Here is a 25,928-nt window from a genome sequence, read left to right on the forward strand (position 1 = left end):
ATATCAAAATTCTTCGATTACCTTGCTTTTACAACAAAAGGGTCCTTTTTGTCAGATCAAAAAGTATTTATTTAAGTGCAAATTTTCTTTTACTATTCCTTTTGCACGCAATACTTTCGGCATCACGCTTTCAGTCTGTTCGGGTCTACGCCGCGTATCCCGTCAGTACACGTTTTGATGGGATCGCATGGATGTTGACAGGTTGATCTCTATGGCTTACGGACAAATCGGAATGATCCAAGCCGCGGCTGGCTTCTTCGTCTACTTCGTGATCATGGCTGAAAACGGATTCCTCCCGATGAAGCTTTTCGGTATCAGGAAGCAGTGGGACTCGAAGGCCATCAACGATTTGACTGACTCCTATGGACAGGAATGGGTACGTATAGAAAGAACTAAACCAAAAAAAAAAGTGTATGTGCAAGTCACACACGGTAGAAGTGAAACTTATAAATAAGATAAAGATATAGATATAGACATACTGACTATCCCACTGTACAGGAACATACACATGGACAATGCTTAGTAGACGATAGTGGGGATGCTACGAAGAGTCGCACAAAGAGGAGACCGAGAACGTCTAATGTGTTCTATCTCATTCTCTCGCCGGCTGAATCCTATACATTTATGTATATGTGTCTCTATGGACTTAAAAAACACAACGATTCTAAAGAAGTTTCACTTCAAAACGAATTTCAGCATTAACCCTTTGACTGCCATGTAGGTCACCGGTGTCCTACGCGGCGCACTGAAGTAATTATGTCGATTTCTGTTTCTATGGCGCCTGGATTGCCTAACTCTTTGCCTTGTTTGTTAATGTATGTTTTAGCCTTTTAGGTCTCTTAGAAATAGATACATTGTCAGTTCGGAATCGTCTTTCCCAGGGTCTACTAGATATTCCTGCGCCTTAGTAACAGAAATCGACATAATTACTTCAGTGCGCCACATAGGGTACCTTGACTCATATGGCAGTCGAGGGCTTGAGTAAGAATTGATGTGAACATAAACTGTCTTTTCAGACCTACCGTGACCGCAAGGCGCTCGAGTTTACTTGCCACACCGCATTCTTCGTATCTATTGTCGTTGTGCAATGGGCCGACTTGATTATCTGCAAGACCCGCCGTAACTCGATCATTCACCAGGGCATGCGCAACTGGGCCCTCAACTTTGGTCTCATATTTGAAACCGCGCTGGCGGCGTTCCTCTCGTACACTCCCGGTATGGACAAGGGCTTGAGGATGTACCCACTCAAGTAAGTTCGCCGACGTCACATAACGCGTCTGCTCGTCTCCGCCAGAATATTCAGCGGTCCGGTTCGAAAGCTGGATAGCTATGAATTTTAGAATCATTGTATTCGTAAGGATGAAGACATATCGTCTATTCGCATTAAAAATGCACAATTTCCAAAAATATGCGAAATCATTTGGTATCACCAATATTTTTCTCATAAATACTGTCAAAAGAGCGTAGTTTAGTTTTTTTTTTGTTTTTGTTTTAGTTTACCTATGTTTTGACTAAATTGATAAAATTAATACATAATTTTATCTTACTTTAAAAAACTTATAATGTAACTGGCAAAAAAATAAAAAATAGGTGTTGCAAAGATGTTAAAAACACTCCTGTAAAATTAGTAAGTTTTGAGATTATACAGTTTTGGGTCGATGACCGGGTTCACGTTTCTGTTCAGGTTCGTGTGGTGGCTGCCCGCCATTCCGTTCATGCTGTCCATCTTCATCTACGACGAGATCAGGCGCTTCTACCTGCGCCGCAACCCCGGCGGCTGGCTCGAACAAGAGACTTATTATTAAACAGCGCCGATCACTGTCCACCGTCGTGCATCAGTTAGTCACCGCGTACATAATGTTCATTTTGTGTTGTTGTATCGGAGTGACAGAGGTTGCGGTGCCGTTCCCGGTGTATGTGTAATCGCTGTCGTGTACGCTTCTCACCGCTTGTCACCGCATCGGTCCGCGCGCGACCCGCACGGTCCGGCCGAGCGCCGTCTGTCTGTCACTAGTTCCTTCTGTTGCGCAACGTGACCGAGAGGACGCGGCGCGCTCTCGCATCACACTATCCCTTATATCGAACTATGTATGTATATATATGCACTGTGGAGTGTGGAGTTTGTTACGTCTGTGTGATGAAATAAAAAAATATATATATATTATACGCATACTATTATTATTATTATTTAAAGTTGTAAATCGTGTTATTTTTATATTAAGATGATTTAATAATTCGAATCTCGAACGTCACGAGAAAAAACGTTGATGTGTTAGTTTTGAGTGCTTGTGTTAGTTCCGTCTGTACTCGACCGGATACGTAGGCGGAGCGCGAGCCGCCCCACTCGGCTCACGACGTCATCCCATCATCCCTGTACAATTGTTTTCGCGTACACAGTAATGTCTATTGAATAAGTATCGATCGATAGTGTTGCTACGGCGGCGTAGGATCGCGCATCGAGTGGGCAGAAGCGTGTCCCCGCCGCGCTCCACGCTCGGCAACGAATGACCTTTGTTGTAATATTAACAGTTAAGACGCCACTATAATTATTATTATAATTTAAGTGTATTAGATTTAAGTTGAATTTTTCGTGTGAATAAAGTTCAGTTGTATTTTCGGACGGGCGCATGTTGTGTGAGAGGTCGGTGTGGAGTGCCTGAGTTTTAGTGTACTACCGCTTACTGTTAGGTAGGTAGTTGAAATTTTGATGCCGTATTTTGAATCGTAAAGTAGATAATGAAAGCATACACAGTCGCGATCGCTTGGGGGCGGGAGGCGGGCACGCAGCACTGCCAACTGTCACTGTCAGTGCCGGCGACTACAGATCGGCTCGCGGCCGGCAAGACGACACGACGCGACGCTTTTATATTAACTAATCTCATTACTAGCGAATTTCGTCAAATTTATTAAAATAGGCTGCTCATCGTAATTACGTAAGATTTTATTTCTTAATTAAAAGATAATAACAAAAGTAGGGATGCGTAATTAGAAATTTTTAAAATTATACAGTTATGGATAGTCATGTTGTTTTATCGCCACTTGGCTCTTCTACGGGAGCGCGCGAGGTCAAGTCACGAGCGGGAGCGGCGGCGAGAGCGGATGCTGAGGCGGAGGCGGGGCGGCACAGCGGGAATGGGGTAGAAGGACCAAGTGGAGCGATTCATTTCAATTTTTTGTAACGAATACATATAACATTATTATAATGGTTACAAAAGTAAAATATAACATTATAGCGATTAATAAAAATCTAAATTATATGAAATGTTTATAGATTTAAATGGTGTTTGTTTCTTTAGAGTGACATAAATTTGTGCTTGTTTAAAGGGAATCTCATCTCGGTCGACAATGTGTCGTTGATGATATTAACGTAACGATCTGATATACATGTGAGCGGTTTGTCTGTCGTACACTGTAGTTCAACATTGTTTCGCGTTCAATAATTCTTTACACCGATTCATTTTATAGTATTACTCAGTTGGCTAGGAGCGCTGTAAAAATGTAAGTGTTAATAAAAAAAAACATTTTCAAAATATAATTGTGGCGTTTCATTGTAAAGTTCTTTTATTATTTACAAACCCTTTCCTTTAAATATAAGAAAGAAAAAAAAACGGGGAAAAATTCAGACAGCTAACATGCCATAAAAGTCGTAAAATGAGTAAGTTACTATACTTGAGACCTTAGAACTTGTATTTCAAGGTGGGTGGCGCATTTACGTTGTGGATGTCTATGGGCTCCAGTTACCACTTAACATCAGGTGGGCTGTGAGCTCGTCCACCCATCTAAGCAATAAAAAAAAATAAAAAAAATGTCATCCGTAATACCAGATCCACTGAGTTTCTCATCGGATCTTACCAGTGGGTCGCGATTAGTTCCGGTGGTAGATTCTGCGAAGCACTGCACTTACTAGGGCCAGTGTTAACAATTCTCTCAGATTGAGCCCATGGGTTTATTAACCAGCCAGTGTGTAGCTGGGAAAGCCCATTAACCTACCAGCGAACAATTAAGAAAAAAAGGTAATACCAGTACTGTGTTGTGCAAATACCAAGTGTTACCAGTTTTAAATAATCTAAAATTGAGATGAAGAACCTAGTCCATAAGAAGCCTAGGAACCTAGTCCATAGTCCAATACTTGCATAATTGAGAAATACAGATAGATCGTTAGAAATAATTACAAACTAAATGAAATTGAGAAACTGTAAACAAACGGGTCGGACTTTCTACGTCGCGAAACACAAATGTATTAAAAACGCTATTATTTAACGAGTTTATGCTCCGATTTTCACATTTCAAACTATTTAAAATTCCACAAAAAAAAAATCGGTTAGACTTTAATCGAATACACAGAGTAATAAAATTGGTATAATTGCTAAAGACAAAAATAAAGACAATAATATTGCTTAGGTATAAATTTTTTTTTCCTACTGAACTATTCATTTATAACTACACGTTGTCTCGTCCTAAAGTCGTTCAATAATATATGAGTAATCAGTGTCCATAGACAATATTAAATTCGACTAGTGTTATATGGTGAGGGGTATAGAAACTACATTATTGTATGGGATTGCCAGAACCTAAACTATGTGATTGAGAGCTTATGTCAATACCATATAAAATTACCTCTTTAATTTCTACAAGCGTTAACTTAAGCGCAACATATTCTTTCAGTGATGGTATATATGGAATAGTCGTCGTAGCGATGACGGTGCATATGGTGGATCATTATTCCTTCTGATGTAAGACTTCGTCACAAATTTTGCAGTTTGCACTGCAAGAATGCTATAAATAAAGATTATGATATACTAATTTCGTTCTTCCTACCTTTCCTAGCGGAATAAAGCCGTTCGGCACGTACCGAGTGCGAAACCATTTTAATATGATTTTAATTTGGTTATAGGGGTTCTCAAAAAAACAGTTTTCTTTAACATCAGGACCTTTTTTTTTCAGTACAGTACAGACAGTAAGCCTCTAGGAAATTCGGCCCTCATCTTCATCGATAGGTGAGTTCACGCAGCTTGCTAACGTCTGCCCTGGTAAAAGCAGAGCTTCGCTGAACCTACCATCGGATCAGAAATGCCACCAACTGGGCGACTTCGTGGTTTTTTTGTCTGTGGAAATTGTGAATTTGAACATTAACTCTTCGTCGTGAACAACGCGTTCAACGAGAACGGTAACCGGTGCTCGGAATGCCTAAAAGAATTAAGAATAGATCGAGAAAACCTGTCCAGTATTGAACACATGTCTATAACCATAGCTATCATGGTATACAGACAGGCACTGTAAAATAAACAAGAAGGTCGGACGTGATTTACTACACGCTGCCCAACCTGGGTTAATTTCTTATTCGCAGCTATTTTTAACTCAGCAGACTGGCCGAGGTCTACCTATTCATAAACAACTTCGAGTAAGCAATAATTAATTAATTGATTCTCAATACAGTCTAACATATCATAACTACCGGCCTATGCCGGGTTCTGATTGATATACAAATTGATATACAAATATTGCAAATTACCACTTAAATAGTTAAGTGGTAATTTGCGATTACATTATTGAGAACCACTTACGGATTAGTTCTTTTATTTTAGGAGTGTTTTCCTGCTTTTTGAAGAAGACAAAACTACTTTCAAAGTTTTCCCGTGGTGAATTACATAATTGAAGAACTAATTCTCTTCTAAAAATTGATAAATGTTCTTCGAGATATGGTATAGCCACATCGCTCCTCGTTAGTAGTATTAGCAAATGGACGTCCCATGTTTTGAGTCACCACGAATTCTGTTTAGGCCAGGTAATTTAGAAAATTTAAATTTATTTAAAAAATGCTTGGTATTTCACGGACCGAACTTCGCACCAATATCTCCATTCTTCAAGAACTCAGCATTAAGCAACGGCTTTCGGCGCTTGGGCATGGGCGTATATTATTTTTTTGCATATCTCCAGGCGAGGAAATGACTCCATAGAGCGCCTTATCGTTCAGGGCAAAATAGAAGGCACCAGATCACGTGGAAGGTTGCCCATGCGATGAACCAGCCAAGTCAAGTCGGCAGTTGGCGGTTGTTTGCATGAGTGTACCAGGCTCACCACAAGCCGGAAGAAGTGGCGATTGCTCGTGAGGCGCATAACATCTGCTCGCAGCAATGATACTGCATGACGATCGCGACCGCACTGACAAGAGCGATACGATAAAACAAAAACAAAAAGTTAAAAAATGCTTTCTTTTTATTCCAAAATTACATGTTCAAAGTGCCATTACAAACTTTTTAATTTCACTATATCATTGTTGATAGCTAAAAAATAAAACCCGACTAACATAACAAAAAAATAGAATTTGGTGTTTTTCTTTTTGGCTAAGGAACTCTAACAAAATCCCTAATTCTTGATTGTTAAGTAGGTAGTTTGAAAATATTTCATTTCATAAGTCTACCTCGCTAGATTTAATTTTATTATCGGCCTAATCTTAAAGTATGTAAGTCAAATTGCGTTTTGAGTAAAATTATATTCGAATTAAGAAATTTAACTTATTTTATTCCGAATTTTTTAATCAGCTCACACGAAAACTTGTTGAATGTTGGTATTATGCAAGAAATTGACTTACCATGTTTACAATCCAGTGTAGGTATGTGTTCATCTGTTTGTAACTATTAAGTACATTAAAAAAATGAATTTATCCATGAATGACCAGCTAAAAGAACGGTTGTTTTAATTTCGGCTTGCAAGTCCAACGAATCTTTGTTGACCTTGTAGGTAGCTACTTAAAATATAGATCAACAATTACTTAGGTATCTACTTAATTATAATTCGTAATGTATGTAGGTGTTTTATACAATGTACGGTGCAATCGTTGCATACCGAAAAAATAAGGTTTGTTGGCGCATCTCCAGTGACCCAATTACTTCGTTCTCACAGTCTATAGGAATTTTTGTTATTACATAATTAATCTTGACGTCAAACGACTACATACCCCTGATAAAAGTTTAATTTAAAGCAATAATAAATAATAATTAATAATAAATAATTATTTTAAAATTACAAAGTCATTAATTAAAAAACAATTCTATAATATGACTTTTTAATTAATATGATTTTAATTCAATTAACACAAAGTTGACTCGCAGACTGCTGCAACTGTGATAGAAGACACACATGTAGATAGATTACAGAGTTTTCGAGTCTGTTAGAATAAAAACCGACAATTATTAACGCCTTAACAAAAATAGCATGAGAAAGTTATTGACGTGTATGGTTCTAAAAGGTTATCATCAATCAGTTAATATTTAATGATGCTTAGGGATTGACCTTGGTCATATGAATTAATGTGTTTCTTCGTATTGAACAACCGTCATTCTAAGGTCCTTTTACTGAGCTCAAGTCGTGCTCGAATTTGATTACCAGGATTTCAGTGTTATATATACTTAATTGTACGTATATAGAACGTACACCTGTATCCGAAGTCCTTCGTCCTATAGACGCGCAGAATGTTCCACACGCCCCGGCGTGCCCCTCGCGTACCGCGCATGTGCGCTGCTTTGACAGTCTGACCGTAGCAACATTCAGCGATTTTCCACGGTTTGCTTTGTTGCGAATACACTCAACGGCTCATTTATTGTTTTTATCAGAAACTAGGGCAGTGTGTGAACGTGCAGAATGCGCCCCGAGGGGCCGGGCTGAGCCAGAATGGTGGCTAACATTGGCGTCATCAACCCAACAAATGGTAAACATCCCTGTCGGAATTTATGTTGCCTCGTATACTTATGATGTCAATAACGTGTTCAATAATGTAGTTGAGGCGACGGCGTATATAAGTGCGGTGGCAGCGTTCGCGGCTGTGGTGCTCGTGCTACTGCTATTCCTGGGCAGGAGGTGGTGTCATTCGACCGTATTCAATCGCAAGTGCTGCGACGACATCCTCGCTGTAAATCCACGAAACCCGACCCCTTGCCTTCCAATAGAAAATGCGCAGATCGGTAAGACAATCACTTTTTTACAAAAACGTATTTCATATTTGTTCCTGTTGTTAATAATCTTTACTATTTCATCTAATAGATACATAGTTAGAAACTTGTTGTTAAACCTGTGACTATTAAACAATTGTGTTTTAGTCAATATGTAAAAGCTAAATTAATCCCAGTTAATTTATGGTTAGTATACATGAAGCCTAGTAGCTTTAGAATGTAGAACAGTAATAAAACAGAACCTTTGCTTTTAGTAAATCGGTGAAAGACTGATTCGTTTTAGTTGAATACAATTAGACTCCAGACAAATAAGAACGAAGAGATTATTTAGTGGACTGCCAGAACAACTAACTATATTATTGTCGACGTTACATTGTCCGTACGTCTGTGTTGTTATAGATGCTTTGTCGAAACCGAACAATTTTCCCGACCGTGTATTTGCGTTCGAGACCTCCGACTCGGATGACGACCTGCGCTTGCGCATACAACAGGTGAGGGGTTTAAACATAACTTAATTCAATTCGCATCAATGTCATAACATTCTCCATGAACGCGAGTCTTTTATGATGGCAAAGGGAGCAAAAATTGTGTTCAACCTAGCCACGCATCACAACAATAGTTTTTGTAAATACTCTAATTTCCAATAATAATGGTAAGAATCAGTCGGTAAAACTCTGAAGACGAACCATTTCAATCGTTCTTTGTTTATAATAATAAAATAAATAAAAATATAGTATTTAATGTACATTCCGAGTGCCAATATAATCTGCAATTGTATATTCCGACCTAATTGCATTTACTTCCATAAAGCGGCACGACACGAGAACCCTCTCATCGTGGCCGCCGGTAACTACATCTCCGATCCTGCGGAGAGAATGGAAAGCAGTCGACGTTGCCCCAAACACGTCATTTCGGATCCTCCCGATCCACTAACGGTGCTTTTAGGTACCTCAAGCACCGGTCATCGTCCTCGTCGAACCCGTCGCTTGCGACAAAGGGCTCGACGAGTAAATTAACTCTCAGACACAGCCCACTGAGTTTCTCGCCGGATCTTCTCAGTGGGTCGCGTTTCCGATCCGGCGGTAGATGCACAGCTCTTGCTAGGGTTCGTGTTAGCAACGTCATCAGGTTTGAGCCTTGTGAGCTCACCTACTGGTAAGGCTACACTGATATAGCCTCTCAAGGCTATCAGCTTAGGTAGGAATAAAAAAAAATGCATTGTCCAACGAAGGGGACTATAAATATCCCTAGTTCAAAACCAAGATCGCAATGCTTTTGAGAAGGTTTTTGGACATATAAGCTATAGAGCCGACAATCGCTCGTGCAGACGGGTTCTTCAGTGGACATCGCGCACTGGTAGACATAATATGGGATGCTCCCGGCTAGGTAGAGTGATTATTAGCTGATAAAGAATGGATGAGGCTAGCTGAAGACCGGAATCGGTGGTATAAATCAGGATAGGTCTGTGTCTAGCAGTCAAGGACTGTGGCCTGGTGGTGATGGTGCTTGTCATCGGGGGTTTATACGTGTGCGAATATTCAAGCGGACGTCTTGAAGTTGGTGACGATTACGTTCAAAGATTCCGTTGGATAGACGCTGGTCCAGTTTGTGAAAGCGTGTTCATAAGATACGAACTATGTTCAGATGATGATAATTATGAGATGATAAATGCATGATTTGACAAACCTTATGGGTCAGAGTGTCGTATATTTATGTGCTTAGTCTCTCAAATTGATTAAGATAACTAGGTAATTTAATTAGTTATCTTCAAGCTACCTTGAAGATCATTAAAATTTAACGTACGTGAGTTAGTTTAGTACCCATGTAGTTTTCTTATAAAATAAAAAAAACAGTGTATCTCTTAATTGTGTAGTACTGTAGTTGTTTTTAGGATTAGCCGTATAATTCAATAGATTTTAAATGTCGATCTAGTTAATTAATTTACAGTTCGAAGAAATTTCAAAGTCAATTTTTTTAGTTTTATTTCTGATTTAACTTATCTATATAACCCTAATGACTATGGAGCATTTTTTTCTTTTCTTTCAAAAATATTTACTCAATTTACTTTTTGTAGGATAAAGAAGAATGTCACTACGAAGAGAAGAACGAGAATGCTTCAGCTCCTGTGAAGCTCGAAGTGGAGCTGGTGGAGACTGCGCTAAGGGAAACAACGCTAAGGGAGACGAAGATCGACGATGTCGTGCCGCAGAGAACGGAGTACCTTCACACACTCGAAGCACAGAGCAGCGTCGATAGTGATGTCATAGCACATAATGTAAGAATTCAGTTTTAGAAACTTTGCTCTATTGACAGATTGACGAACAAATTCCGCAAATTATGTCACAGACGCAAAAAAAAAACTTAAGCCCTCACTCTGCGATATGATTCTTAATAGACAACAGTATACAGATTATCTAAACGGCACAACCATGTGCCTGCCGTAAACACCTTTGCTTGAATGAGAAGGAATTTACCTTTGCTTCGAAAATCCTGATTATTAATTTGTAACCTTCATTTTTGACGGAAAAATCTTGGGAAACACATTGTACTTGAAGATAGAAACTTCTGTTTTATTTGCGTTGGAATAACGACTAATTTTCATCACGGAGCGTAGAGCACGCTCCGTGATTTTTAACGTTATCGATAGCGTAAAAGTTAACTCAAATTTGTACGGAGTTGGAACGTTTGACTACGTTTGCCGCTAGAGGCGCTGTTCGAACTGCATATTAATTTGAGTTAACTTTTACGCTATCGAGAACGTTAAAAAAGTCGCACTAACCACACAGTTACAGTGTTACTCAGTTGACAGTGTACGTCAAGTGTGATTTATTAAGCTGGATTTAATGATGTAATAATATGTGGCACCTGAATACGTGACCGCGTATGTACTACAATTTTTTTTTATTGCCCTTGTAGGCAGACGAGCATACGGCCCACCTGATGGTGAGTGGTTACCGTCGCCCATGGACTTCAGCAATGCCAGGGGTAGAGCCAAGCCGCTGCCTACCTACCTACAATTTCTACAATAGCAAAATATTTAAATTGCGGCATGGAAATGGAGAACGAAAAGTAGTACAGTTTTTAAATGGCATATAGAGAACCAAAAAAGTTATTCTACATCTAAGGCCACCCCTCTCTCTAATATTTCTACTCAAAGCATATTATATATGTCCTGATCTTAATCTAAAATTAAGGGCTTGTTGTCTTAGATATTATTATCGTGTGCAAAACACAACAAGAAAAAACTTGTTAACAATAATATATTATATAATTATTCATATTTCCTAATGCCGAAAGTAGGTAAAATAAATAAAAATGCAAAATAAAACACAGCAAAAAGAACACTATGCTCAAAAAATATGCAATAAAATTATTGTTAACGAACCCATTTTATCAGTAATTTATTTTGCAGTTTTTTTGGGCAGTCTTTTTTTAACAATCGAACAAAGTATGAATTTAAACATTACTAGCACTGAAGTCTGTAGGCATATGAATATCGGGTTTATGAACATTCTAATGCGGTGTTCATCGTAATTGATGCGGATGAATGATTATAACAAAGCCACAGCACCGTGAGCGATAAGGCTAGTCCTATACGAGGTCAAGTTTGACTTGACTTCACTTTAGAACTAAACTAACTTTATGTTTATAAATATAAATTACAATCCAAAAACCTTTGAAAGGGTATTTAGTGAATGATCCCCGTGTCCTCATGAGATTAGACTCCATGTCTCTGTTGGAATTTAATGCTGTACAGAGAAGTATATTATCTATGACAGAAAATAGATTCTAAAAGGGATACTAAAGAAAGAGATCTTTCGCTATCTCGTTTTTTTTTATGTTGCCGTGACACTAATCATCACAACTAACTAAATACCTTTGATTGTTATTGTAGGGAAATTTCTAACAAATTCTGTTGGTATTGTAATAAAAATAATTACTATCCATTGTTTCATAAGAAATAAATTAACTGGGAAACTTAATCAATGTAAAATTACAAATCAGTACCGACTGGTAGGCCGTAGGGTAAACCCATATCAGACTTGACGACCACTTCATCTCACCATCCATCCTAGACTAACATATATAGACCATCAATTTGAAAAGCACTGATGGGTTTAACGCTTTGCTGTTCTAAGACTAATGACAGACTAAAGTATATGTCCAATACGTGCGAACTCTGGACGTCAAAGGGTTAATATTGTTAAAGTTGAAGTCGTCGTGGCCTTAAGGATAAGACGTCCGGTGCATTCTTACATAGCGATGCTACGATGTTCGAATCCCGCAGGCGGGTATCAATTTTTCTAATGAAATACGTACTTAACAATTGTTCACGATTTACTTCCATGGTGAAGGAATAACATCGTGTAATAAAAATCAAACCCGCAAAAATTATAATTTGCGTAATTACTGGTGGTAGGACCTCTTGTGAGTCCGCGCGGGTAGGTACCACTCCCCTCTATTTCTGCCGTGAAGCAGTAATACGTTTCGGTTTGAAGGGTAGAGCAGCCGTTGTAACTATACTTGAGACCTTAGAATTTATATCTCAAGGTGGGTGGCACACTTACGTTGTAGATGTATATGGGCTCCAGTAACCACTTAACACCAGTTGGGCTGTGAGCTCGCCCACCCATGTAAGCAACAAAAAAAATATTCAATAACCACCTTCCATCAGGATACTTCCCTACTTTGTGGTGAAAGCTCTCAAGAGCGTGGGTCAATCGAGCTGACACTGTTGTACGACGCGCCAGTTCGTTGCATGACGGTACACGTGCTGCAAGGCCGCTCCCTTCCTCTAAAAACCACCGGACAGATATTGCAGAGTCAGGTAAGAGGTTCCACTCATGTATACAAAAATACAAAAAAGTTGTTGGTTCCGACACAAGTGTAGTAAAGGTATTTAAAGGAGTACGTCGCTTGCGACGAAGGGCTCGACGAGCGAATTAACCAATAGACACAGCCCACTGCGTTTCTCGCCGGATCTTCTCAGTGGGTCGCGTTTCCGATCCAGTGGTAGATTCTGCGAAGCACTGCTCTTGCTAAGGTCAGTGTTAGCATCACTCCGGTTTGAGCTCCGTGAACTCACCTACAAGTTAAGGTTACGCTGAAATAGCCTCACAAGGCTATCAGCTTAGGTAGGAAAAAAAAGGAGTTTCTCATAGTCAAGTAGTAATTTTACGTTTTTATGTAATACCCTCATCTATTTTAATTGCTTTAATTTTAATTTACGTACGTAAATTTGAGAATTATATGTATAATAGAATGTGTTTTCGCTTTGTGTTTTTTTTATTGTATATGAAGGTAAAAGATTAGACGATCTCAACTGATGTTGAGTGACCACTGTTCTGATGGATCTCAAAAACGCCAGACCCAGACGCCAGACAGCACACCGAGATCTCTTGTTATATTGCTTCAGACTGCAATGCCGTTTGAATTTTTAATAGGTTCGAGTTGTTCTGCTGCCGTTGAAGAAACAGAAGTTCAAATCAAAGATCCGAAATGGAGAGAATCCTCAATACATGGAGAGCTTCGTTTTGCATAAAATGAATCCTGGTGAGAGTTCATTCATATAAACCAAAATAAATTTCATGCCGGTTATCGCGTGGAGCATACATAGCGGTTGGATGGAAGGTAGCCTATTATTCTGTCCCAGAAATATTTGCATATCGAGCTTCCTCATTGGTTCAGTGTAGTGCTTTTAGGTACCACAAGCACCGGTCACCGTCCTCGTCGAACCCGTCACTTACACGAAGGGCTCGACAAGCTAATTAATCCATAGACACAGCCCACTGAGTTTCTCGCCGGATCTTCTCAGTGGGTCGCGTTTCCGAATAAAAGAATTCACGAACGACCTAGTGTTAATTAACTTCATAACGTGAATATCCCCTAAAAATCGGAACGCATGATTGTCTTGCGCCAGTCGCAGGCAAGATGGTGCAGTTCAAACTTCAGACTTGTGTTATAAAGTGGGCCGACATTCACTGCTGTTGAGCCGCTCAACATCAAAAAGACCATGAGCTCGTTTGTCCGTCTAAGTTAATATTAAATAATATATTATATTAATATATATAATCAATATTAATCAAAATAAATCAATATTAATAAATAGGAAACTACTGAACACGATCACGTGAGCAACGTCTTACAACGTCGTGGTTTTAAAATTATGAAATGGCGCAACGTCATATGACGGCCTCTAGGTTATCATGTTTCTTTTGTCGGAACATCTTTGGGCGCCTTTTTTATGAGCAAATTCCTATGGCGCATCTACTTAGCGCCGCAACACATTCGATTTACATAGCAATATACAGCCGCGTTTCCTAAAAAAATCATCATAGGATGTACGTATTACGGCGGGACATTTTTAGACGTAGCTAAACTTTGTATGGAATAAAGGTGCGCCACAGTAGCAATATTCAGAAATGAGGGTGCTTACGCGAACGTGTTAATATTGTCACAGAGGATGTACACGGTCTTGGCCTGAGAATCCGTGTGTATGGATGCGAACGCATGCGTCGGCAGCGACTGCTGGGCGAGGCAGCTGTCTCGTTCGCATCTCTTAATCTCGAGCTAGAAAACAATCTGTGGCTTCAGCTCGCACCGAGACAACACCATCAAACTAGCTTACAGGTACGCTTGGAGATTGCTTGGAACAAGAAAATTAAATCGCGTATAGTATTATCTTCGGTTTTCGCAAGTCGTAGTCATAGGTGCTTGCGAAAACTGTGCAGTTTTGGGAAACGTTTGGAAAAAATATAATGATAATAAATATACAAGACAAAAAATATATCTATATATATAAAAATGTATTGCTGTTCGTTATTCTCGCTAAAACTCGAGAAGGGCTGGACCGATTTGGCTAATTTTGGTCTTGAATTATTTGTGGAAGTCCAGAGAAGGTTTAAAAGGTAGATAAACGTGAAAATGCTCGGAATTAAATAAAAATAACAATTTTGTTTTCCCTTTGATGTGTCCCCCGTCGGACGGATTCCTTTTGTTTGTTTTAAGTTGATTTTATACAAAAGCTTAAGTATTTTATTTATCGATTGAGGAACTACGAAGTCTGTGTGGATCAGCTAGTACAAAATAAATGAGTCGTCTATTATCAAAGGTGGCAATCTGTGCATTTGGATAAAAAAAAATTATTGATATGTCAATACAGATTGATTTGAATATAATCGTCTCCTTCAAAGAATACGGTTCAAAACCTGCATTAAATAAAGGTTAATACTTATATATAATATTATAACCTGTTATTTATCTAAGATGTCGTTCAGAAGAGTTTTGTGACTGCCAATGGAATACAAAGTCAATAATTCGTTTTTCTGATTTACCAATAATTGTCCAAAAGTCACATTGCCGGCTTTGATAATAGTCGACTCAAATATACAAAACGGAATATTAAACGGTAAAATTAGCTTTGATTAAATATTCTGTTGGATTAAAAAAAGATAAAACGTCTTTCAGCTACCAAAACTCGAGTTGACCAGTACAATAACAGGGGTGCTGGCCAGTCCCTCGTCTATAGCGACGGTGACTACTCCATCAGCAGGAGCCGCGGGCGGTGAAGCCTGCAGCCTCGCTCGGTCGGACTCCGCCTCATCCTGCTGCAGTGCCAGATCAGCACCAGAACTATTACTTGGTCTACAGTACAACTCTACGACGGGCCATTTGTCTGTTGAGGTAATTAATACGCTTTTATTATTAGCTTCAGACGTATGTATGTATGTAACGGAATCTTTGAACATGATTTTTCCCCCTTCAAAACGTCGTAGTAACGAAATTTGGTATACTTATTAAGGACAGAAGAACAATTCAATATTTAAAAAAAAATTGAAGTCCAACTAAATCCCCACGCTTTTTTAAAATAAAATCATTTTTCTTACACTATCTTTAATTCAAATTTATTGAAATTTATTTTCTATTTTTTTATTTTTAGTAGGATTTTCTATAAAACCTTATTCTGTTAGTTTTTTTAAACTACAATTAATTATTTTACATAACAGGTTGAAACTGACGTAATTAGACAAGCCCCCTAGGAGTGAAATACTTTCATTACTTTGTAAATTTTAACTACGTCGTGAAATTTAACATCGAATTTAATTAATTTATTTATTTTATTTATTTATTTATGTACACACCAAAAAGATTTTACGAATTTAAGCCGGATGAGTCAGCAGAAAATCCTCAGCAGTAGCGGCTCGCTGAGGCTGGTATTGTTGACGTTCCATGGTGATAAGCGACGGTAACCACTCACTGTCAAGTGGGCCGTTTTCTCGTCGTTTCTATCATAATCGTCAATTCTCAGAATTATTCTAAAGTTCCCGCTATTTTAGACTTTGAATAACATGGTTTTTGGTTACAATAAATAAGGCGAAAGAGAAATATTCCCAATCTGCTTAGAGATAGGCTGGCATAAGCTATAATAACTTAGCTGTAGAAATAGCGAGATAGTAGTACCAAGCCAGATTCCCGACGGTTCTATCGTCGTCAAAAATGACCTGTGAACGATGGTTTTATAGTTTTTAATGATTAAAACTTTCTCTGTTAGATAATTAAAGGGACACATTTCCGAAAGCTGTCTCCGAACAAGGCCCCCGATACATACGTGAAGCTCTGCCTCATCAGCTCTCTCGGTATGGAGATGGGACGCTGTAAGTCTACCACGCGACGGGCACAATCCAATCCGCTGTATAAGGAGCTGTTTATATTTCAGGTAAGAAATAAAAAAAAAATCCTATTGGATAAGCCGTATTCGATCCATTTCCGAAAACGTGAAACACAGTACTGAAAATTCTAGACACGAATAAGATTAAAATTTGCAATCGATAACTTATGTTTTCAGTTGTTTTTACATTACACGCAATGTATCACAAAAGTTAGTTAATGTAGGTACCGAATTACCACCTGGTCTACATTTTACATTACTGGCTCAAATATAATATAATCATAATTAAACTAAGTAAGATATTTTGAGGCATGACTTTGGTAAATTGTTGATTTATAATTACATATTACATTTGGGTAGTATTTCGATATCGGGACCGGTCCCCCTCGGTAGGTCTTTGTGTACTAAACATACAATTAAACGGGAAAATAAATACTGAAAAAACTTTAGATTATTAATAAAAGGTGACAGTAAAATTTACTGGAGGCAGGACCTCTTGTGAGTCCGCACGGGTAAGTACCACCACTCTGCCTATTTCTACCGTGAAGCAGTAATGCGTTTTGGGTTTGAAGGGTGGAGTAGCCGTTGTACCTTTACTGAGACCTCATACTCAATCTCAATGTGGGTGGCAGCATTTACGTTGTAAATGTCTATGGGCTCCGGTAACCATTTAACACCAGGTGGGCTGTGAGCTCGTCCACCCATATATGCAATAAAAAAGGTATTAGCTTAGTTTAGGGAGTGAATATTTTTTACTTTAAGTTAGAGTAACTCATTGATTTTTACCAATTCTAATTTGTTTCGATTCGTGTATTTAACATTATATATTTGGAAATTATGAAAGTACTTGGTTTTATTTCATAATCTAAGGATTGTTCAATCATTTCTAAAGTATTTATTACAGGTGGCTCTTTTCCAACTAAGCGAGGTGACGTTGATGGTGTCCGTCTGGTGGCGTCGCAGTGTCAAACGAAACGAGATGGTCGGCTGGTTCTCTTTAGGACACAGTTCTTCGGGACGTGAAGAAGAACGACACTGGAGGGAGTTGTGTGACCGACAAGGGGAGCAGGTATGTTCATAAAGGATTAAAAGTCTACTAATATAGGATATCCATGTTGATTTTCCACGCACAGATAGACTTGATATATTTTTCTTTAGCCTCATAACTTTAAATAGAAAATACGTCATAGCTGTGATTTTTTGTTTGCTCTTTGTTCTGAGTATATAAATATAAATACATTTAATTTTTTTTTTTTAGTGCTTAGATGTGTGGACGAGCTGACAGCACACCTGGTGTTAAATGGTTACTGGAGCCCATAGACATCTATCACCTTGAGATATAAGTTCTAAGGTCCCAAGTATAGTTACAACGGCGGCCCCACTCTTCAAACCGAAACGCCCCGCGCGGACTCACAAAAGGTCCCACCACCAGTAATTACGTAAATTATAATTTTCCTAATATAAGTTTCCTTCAGTTTAAAGAATTCTTGAACTAGATGTTTTACTATCAGGTACAACGGTGGCACGTTCTGTTGGATTCCTGACGATCGCCGACTTAGCGCACGGAAGCGCTCGCCTGAATTGTCTACGCCACGGCTCGGGTTCCCCTTCGGTCCCAAGTCGTGAGCAGGCCGTTTCCCGATCATTCTATATCGGGGAACCATGCATCCACGATTTCACTGGTTCAATCACTTTCCACGTGACTTCGTTTTTGATGACCACACTCGTGGTTCGCTTTTTTAATAAAAGCAGCGATGTTTTTTCGCGTAATCCGTTTTTCTTGTGCGGGCCGCATAGTTGAACTCGTGTGAGATTTTTTCATAACTTCAAAATTAATTCATTCCGAATCCTTACGAACAGTACGTGTATGGAATTCAAGGAAAAAATTTGTTTAAAAAGTTGAAATTATGGAATGAAAACAGTAACATTTAATACACTTTTTTTTTTAATTACATTTATGTACATATACCTAAGCACCAGTTTCAGCTGCGGCCTGAAATTTTTTGATGATCGCACAATATTGTATCGCGTGAGCACGCTCTTAATGTTTCGATGTTGTTAATATTATTAATGAAACGATTGTTATTATAAATTTGAAATTTATTACATTGTAATATGTACGCGCTTTTCGCATTGAATGCATTAGGAATTGTAACGTTCCGATTTTTATTAAATTTTGTAAAGGTTACTTACTAATTTGCTCGTATGTAAATTGGTATGTAGGTCGTATATTGTATAAAACTTGAAGCCTTTTGTTCAAAAATTGAAATCAGCGTGCAGATTTGATTTTTAACATATTACCAGATAAAAGGAGGTGTATTTTACTTTCATTACAGACAGGCTATTTAGATTTCTAAGAAAATAGTCACATGTTTTTTTTTAATTATTGGTGCCCGTGTAGGCAGACGAGCATACGGCCCACCTGATGATCATTGGTTACCGTCACCCATGAACTTCAGCAATGCCAGGGGCAGAGCCAAGCTGCTGCCTACATGTTCAAAATAAGTAAATTGTTTTGGATTAGTCAAAAAGTATGCATTATCTAACCTAACTTATAGTTTTAGTACCTGTTGTTGACTCTTAGGTACTCGAGTGAAAACAGTGCACTTGATGTATCAATTAATAATAATAAAAGCTGATTTCATGTACTTACATACTTAAAAGATCGAAAAAGTTTCAAGTTTTAAGTTTTGAAACGAAAAAGATTTTGATGATAACCTTTTTATAATATAATATATTTAATATAAAGACTTGCAGCGCACAACACTTGTGAGATAGTTATAATGTACTAGAATTGATATTTATTGAATACTCATATTATACACAGAATTTAGGACGGCCCAAATAAATTAAATACCTACCTATTGTATTTACAATTTATGAAAATTATGCTATTCATTTCCCAATTAACGACACTAGGTCAAACAACTTTAAAATTTATAATTAATATATCTACGTACCTAAAATCAATTGCTATATTAAATGATGAGTTATGTAAATATTCAGTAAAACAGTTCTTAAAATAAAACTCAGGTTAAAATTACTATTGATAAAATTGCATGTTTTTATTAAATTTTCTTTATTAGTTACGTAAGATTCTTAGTAGGTTATTATATTCGATTACGAATATTCGTGTAGCGCTAACTTCATCTCCATGCCTCCAATGAACACTACTCTAACTCCAAATTCGTAGGTTTACAGGAGGAGAGTTTAAAAGAAAAAACTTGATAGGTGTCAAGGGACACCCGGATGGAACGAAGTTCCTTTCGATTAATTAGTGAAGGAATTGTAATTTTTTTTTAAGTTATAATAATAAATTACGGCATTATGAAGAAGAAAAAAACAATACTATGAACTAAATTACTATTGTTGAAACGCTATCTCGAGAAACTGTACTCATTACGCGGACCAATCGGATACGAGCAATGTCACGCGATAAGCGCCTACACGTTGATTGGTCAGAATGACGGATCTAAAAAGTGTCGTGACAACTTTTCGTAAGATTTTTTTCCGTCTAGCCCCCTTTCACAACGCGCGATAAGGAACTTCGTTCCAAAAGTTGGTAAAATCTTTATTATTGCAGATATATTTATGGTTTTTTCTTGTGTAACTAGCTGATTTACTCTTGCTTCGAACCCCATCAATAATGAATTTGTAATACTTTGAAAATAGTGAAGCGATTTGCGTGAAAAACGAAAATTTCAAAATTTTGAGTTAGAGTAGTGTTCATTGGAGGCATCGATCTTACCTTAAGAAGTATTATGAAAACAGTTACACAATTTAAAATAGGGATTAAAATTATGACGAATTATGAAACGAATACTCGAGAAAATATTGAAATTGAAACATTAAAAAGATCATTTTATGAATGAATAGATAGTGATATTATAATTTTTACAGCTTTATGTTAGTTCTTGGAAATACTACTTGTTTTAATCCAAGAGGCATAGACAAAAACACTATGTCGTAATATTTATATTTTAAAGAGCTTTAACCCTTCATTATAAAAGTTGCTATTTAAAAAAAAATTATTAAATTAGATTACGAGACAGTGTTTTACTAAAAACAACACAAAGAGAAATATTTAGAAAACGTCAAACGTCTCGTTAACGAGTTTATTTTATGGACAGCGTGTAATAAAAGTTATTAAATAGAAACAAGCATACATCTAAGCGCCAAGACTGTAATTAAACAAACGGTTATTGTCTACGTTGTTCGCGCCTTTTGGCAGGAACGCAAGATAGCAAGTCATGTGAATTGTTTTGTTTTATTAATTTAGTGTTGCTGTAAGTTTGGGCGTGTAATAATAGTGGATTTTTTATTTTGCTTGGGATCTGTGAATAAGTGTGGAGAAAAGCAAACAAATTGATGGACATAGTGCTCACCTTTAGTTCAATTTGATTCCAAAACCAGTTTTTTTTTCCCCAAAAATTATGGCCTATGGCCTCAGCCTTTGTTATTAAAGATTTTTCTGCAAGGGCTACGTTCCAATGGTCGTGTACAACACTTTGTCCTATGGACGAACCAATAATAAAATTCCTGTCTGGTCGTTTTTATATAGATAGATGGATAATGTCGGGGCTCACCTTGTTGAAGGCTCTTTTATATTATAGGTACATAACTGCTATTTTTCAAATTACATACCCACCTAGACAACTGGGCAATGCAAAGCCATCGTCGCCCTAGCCACATACTATCCTCCCGATCCACTCTCAGTGCTTTTAGCCAGTGAGTCGCGATTTCGATCCGGAGGCACATTCAGCGAAGCACTGCTCTTGTTAAGGCTAGCAAGTCCTCCCAGGTTGAGCCCGTTAGACTACCTATCAATGGGGGCGTAGTTTGAATACCCCTTAGGCTACCAGGGAAATAACCTGTTGTGCTTCTTTATTTTGACTGATCGTCTGCTTTTCAGTGGTTACCAGCTCACAATATGCTTCTACATGTAATTAAGCAGTTTGTAAATTTAGATTTTTATTAAGCTTGATGTTACTCTTTCATCGTAAAAGTCGTTCGTAAAGACGATGTTGCTACGTGCTTATAAAGAAAAGTATGTATCTGGCGTGCGATTTGAACCACTCTATACACCGGACATCTTACCCTTTAACCAAATAATGTTTATAAAATATTTTAATTACGCTTTAAAAATTTTAAATAGAAATATCTAATCCCAATATTATTTGAATTATCGATGTGAGTGCGTTAGGTACCTACCCACTAACAGTGAAATTATTCATTTTAAATTCAGTTTCGTTTTCTCTATGTAGGTACCTATAATTTGACCTATGTATATTGTAGGTGTGCGAGAAAGAAAAATATATATTATTAATATTATTAATCGGTCGTGTAGTTTTTATAATCCAATCGTTTTTTAGATTTACCATTGACCAATGTTCGTATGAGACTTGTTACTTCAGTTTTCAAAAACGAAAGAATTATTTAAATAATATGTATATGAATAGTATTGTCCAAATGACATTAATATAATTCTCTACATATGGAGGTGCTTGAAATGTGTATTAAATGTTCTAATACAATAGTGTTTTAGTAGTATTTTGAATAGTAAAAAAAATGTAAACGAACCAAATTGTATTATGTAGTTTGGCGTTGGAAAATAATAGCTTTTTATGGATGAGCATCAGATTATTTACATATATTACGAGTATATGTATTATATTATTATATATGTATTATCTTATGCTAAGTGCAAGGTTCCCGAAATGTTGGTAGCCTTATGGTTTCCGGTGTGATAACGTTACTAAACTAGGCAGCGGCTTGGCTCGGCCCCTGGCATTGCTGAAGTCCATGGGCGACGGTAACCACTCACCATGGGCCGTATGCTCGTCTGCCTACAAGGGCAAATAAAAAAAAAACTCGCCTGAAATATTCGCGCTTATTTGTCTGGGTCAGTGACCCGAAGTCAATTTTGAACTTCGAAACGAGACCCCTCCGTAATTCTCGATCTAAGGCCGGCTTTTGACGGGCTCAAATTTGCGAAGGTCAACCTGTATCGCATCATACCAACGATATCGAATAAACTTCACTAACAGACAGTCCTACTCTCAATAGACAAACTAGATTTAAATAAATTTACTCAAATAATAATAAAAAAAACTTCAGAGGGGTCAAGGGACACCCGGATGGAACGAAGTTCCTTTCGATTAATGAGTGAAGGAATTGTAATTATTTTTTTTAAGTTATAATAACAAATTACGGCATTATGAAGCAGAAAAAAACAATACTATGAACTAAATTACTATTGTTGAAACGCTATCTTGAGAAACTGTACTCATTACGCGGACCAATCGGATACGAGCAATGTCACGCGATAAGCGCCTACACGTTGATTGGTCAGAATGACGGATCTAAAAAGTGTCGTGACAGCTTTTCGTAAGAATTTTTTCCGTCTAGCCCCCTAACGCGCGATAAGGAACTTCGTTCCAAAAGTAACATGCTTTCTGTTTCTTATACAAGTTTTCCACTTTTTCCCGAATCGATACATACACGAAATATTATAATTAAAACAATATGACGTTACGCTTAACCTCAAAAATAATTGTTTCGTTTGAGAAAATTATTCGATATTAATTTTTGCTTCGGGAATCGCTGTTTGCACTTTGTATAGTGTAGGTGGATATCCTAATGGAAGGAAATCTTCACGATTAATATGATAAATTGTCAAATGCGTTTATGATGTTGATGCATTTTTAAAGAATATTGTTAGTCAATAATGATTTTTGTAGAGTCTAGCACCCGTATCTTTAGTCGTTTACACGAGCTTAACTTGACTCGACTCAACCTCCAACGCGCGTTTTGGTATGATTAGTCGTAAAAATAAACTCCACTCAAACGTCCTTGGAAAAATTTCCTAACCGGAGTGAAGTGAACGAACTGTCAAGTTAAGGTACGTCGCGACGTACCTTGAACGTTCCTCAAGGCTGGTTTTCTATCAATTTCCAAATAGTATGTGGGCCGCAAATGGAAATATATGATATTGTTGTGCAATGGCCTGGATCTGTGCATGATTCCCGCATATTTTGATAATTTAAGTTTGATAATATTTATTAATAAAGTAAATAGTTCGAGGTTAGACATTTGAAACTCTTTATTTTATTTACCTACATAAGAGACATATTTTGCTTACTACCTGATAAATAAAGTCAATGCGATTATAAGTTTTATTTATATAATAATAAACTGGTGGTTGTGGAAAAGCACTTCAACAACACGATGCAACCAAAATCACACAAAAGCGGCGAATAAAAATACAAAGCCGGATCCGAAATCTAAAATAATAATAGGTTAGAAAATAAATAATACACTTTCAGATTTACCGCACGCACACATATTTACGAATAACTCAGCAACCAAAACATCAAACAAGTTCATGTGTCAAACAGACAGCGGCAGCTTGACTTTGACATTAAACAATGACCATAGACTACAGAACTCTATGGGTTTGATGCTAGCTTGATCAAATTTTCATCATTATTACCTCGCTCGAGGACAGTTGAGGAATATTGTAATGGTCGACTAAAAATACCAAACTCGAGTAAGTTTGGAGGGAATTCTCGAGCATCATCGGATGAGTTAAGAGTGGAGGACTATTTTACGAAACGTCTAAAGATACGGGCATAGGACTCTGAGGGCTCTGAGGAAAACAGTATAAGTCATTTTATAGATTTTAGTCACGATTTACTCATGAATCTTTGTTTACACGTGTAACGTTAGCTTTCTATAAAACATTATTTTAATAGGTTAAGTTTTTTCTAATACTAAATAATATATTCATTAAACTAATTACACTACCACATTTGAAAGAAAAAGATTATATCAGTCAAATCAGAAAAATGTTAATGTTGTGATTTTCATATTGATAATTATTAATCTTTTTTTACAATAACTATTTGTGCCATTCACTACATACTTTTGACTGTAATAAAATTTTATGCAAATATATACGGAATTCCTTAGGTTAATATTGTTTTCACTAGTTTTAGTTTACCATTTTGACCCGCGCAGAAGCCAACCACTACATACAGTGAAAGTATTTATATCAAACGATAAAAAATATTTGATCCTGAAACAAAACTGCGTGAGTCAATTAAACGCGAATCTCAAACTCTAGTATCTAGCGTACTATTCCGCTTGATGTCCAAATAATTGTAGTTTTTGAATGTTATCGTATGTTATTTATATCACGGCTGTGTTTAATTGAATCTGTACTCATTTTCTTAAACATTCCCAGCTAATCTTTACGTTGCTCCAATACAGATTATTTATTATAAACTTATGTTATCGAATATATAAAATAGTAAGATTAAAGAAATTGGTTGAGAAATAACTAAGTTTTGAATCTGGATAGCGAAGTGCTCCGATTACCCGAACACTGTTCATATTATTTAACATGGATGCCTTTACATTATTTTTGAACTAATTGCGGGGTTGGTCTCGCACTTGTTTGTATGCGATTGTGAGGGGTGAGCAACCTTTTTAATCAATTTTTTTTGGCGGGCCGCACATCGATTATCTCCTAATAATAACTTACGAAACTTTATTTATAATAAATATTCAAATTAAATTTTAGAAATGATTGGCGAGCCGCGTGTTGCTCATCCTTGCACGGTAGTATCACGCACTCAACACAGAAAAATGGTGAATGTTAAGCCAAGTTTATATAGATCTTAAATATACTTTACAAAGATTTTATTCTTCGTGCATTCTTTCACCGCAGAATCAATCTTCTATTTTAGTGTTGCCAACAACAGCTTATTATAGTATCCACTCCCTAAATAATATCACATGTAAATGCAATGCTAACTCACCAAGTTGTCGTAAGTACCTACAATTTCAAATTTATCAAAAAAACCAACTATTCGCCAAGATTATTAAAATAACTGAAAGGCTATTTAAGTACGTTTGAATTGATATTTATGGCTGTCGTTTTTTTTTTATTATCATGTAGACACTAATTGTGTGTACCTACCAACCAAACGTTGCAATGCAATTTTTTTTTACACTCACTGCATAAAATATTTGAAGTTGTTAACATTTTTGAAAACGTGTAATGACTATTTCTCAATAAATCACTTTATACATTTTTCCTAAATGTTGTTTTATTACAAAAATGTAGAATCGCTGCTCAATATTTATTTATGGCAATGTAAAATGAAAATCCCATTTAAATAATCAAATTTTTAGAGTTTCGTATCTTGAAAGGGAAATACGAAATCCTTTGTGGATCGTTGTGCTTGTTTGATCATTGTAATTCATCGAAAGTGTATAGCGTAATTTAAGTTTTACTATCAAAATAT

At 37.1% G+C, this 25,928-nt stretch overlaps 2 protein-coding genes across 13 annotated transcripts in view; both read left to right on the top strand.

Annotated features, from left to right (window-relative positions):
- Positions 1-3,535, top strand: part of LOC101743662 (sodium/potassium-transporting ATPase subunit alpha) — a 46,276-nt gene extending 42,741 nt beyond the window's left edge. For all 10 annotated transcript variants that reach the window (XM_012689265.4, XM_004921773.5, XM_004921770.5 and 7 more), the window contains 3 exons: positions 202-376; positions 1,017-1,249; positions 1,685-3,535. In XM_012689265.4, the coding sequence (XP_012544719.1) occupies positions 202-376; positions 1,017-1,249; positions 1,685-1,805 (529 nt within the window). In that variant the 3' untranslated portion in view covers positions 1,806-3,535. The remainder of the gene's footprint in view (positions 1-201; positions 377-1,016; positions 1,250-1,684) is intronic.
- Positions 3,536-6,401: 2,866 nt separating this feature from the next.
- LOC101741896 (synaptotagmin-16) lies at positions 6,402-25,723 on the top strand. 3 transcript variants are annotated; one of them, XM_038020381.2, is made up of 12 exons: positions 6,441-6,609; positions 7,614-7,708; positions 7,779-7,961; positions 8,349-8,440; positions 10,024-10,224; positions 12,625-12,777; positions 13,394-13,502; positions 14,410-14,579; positions 15,417-15,632; positions 16,501-16,665; positions 17,522-17,686; positions 18,129-25,723. In XM_038020381.2, the coding sequence occupies exons 2-12, from the start codon at positions 7,672-7,674 to the stop codon at positions 18,159-18,161; spliced, it is 1,524 nt and encodes a 507-aa protein (XP_037876309.1). In that variant the 5' UTR covers positions 6,441-6,609; positions 7,614-7,671; the 3' UTR covers positions 18,162-25,723. The 3 variants fall into 3 exon arrangements, with proteins under 3 accessions (XP_037876307.1, XP_037876309.1, XP_037876308.1); XM_038020380.2 differs by having other exon boundaries at positions 6,453-6,613; XM_038020379.2 differs by lacking the exon at positions 7,614-7,708 and having other exon boundaries at positions 6,402-6,613.
- Positions 25,724-25,928: the final 205 nt, after the last annotated feature.

Source organism: Bombyx mori, chromosome 25, assembly GCF_030269925.1.
Source record: "Bombyx mori chromosome 25, ASM3026992v2".
Classification (NCBI taxonomy): Eukaryota; Metazoa; Arthropoda; class Insecta; order Lepidoptera; family Bombycidae; genus Bombyx; species Bombyx mori.

Bases quoted from the DNA above. Each gene is read 5' to 3' on its own strand.
- LOC101741896 (XM_038020379.2), top strand. From the start codon at position 6,574: ATGCAAGAAATTGACTTACCATGTTTACAATCCAGTGTAG. The intron at 8,441-10,023 runs GTGAGGGGTTTA...TACTTTTTGTAG, and splicing joins TGCGCTTGCGCATACAACAG to GATAAAGAAGAATGTCACTA. The intron at 16,666-17,521 runs GTAAGAAATAAA...TATTTATTACAG, and splicing joins AGGAGCTGTTTATATTTCAG to GTGGCTCTTTTCCAACTAAG.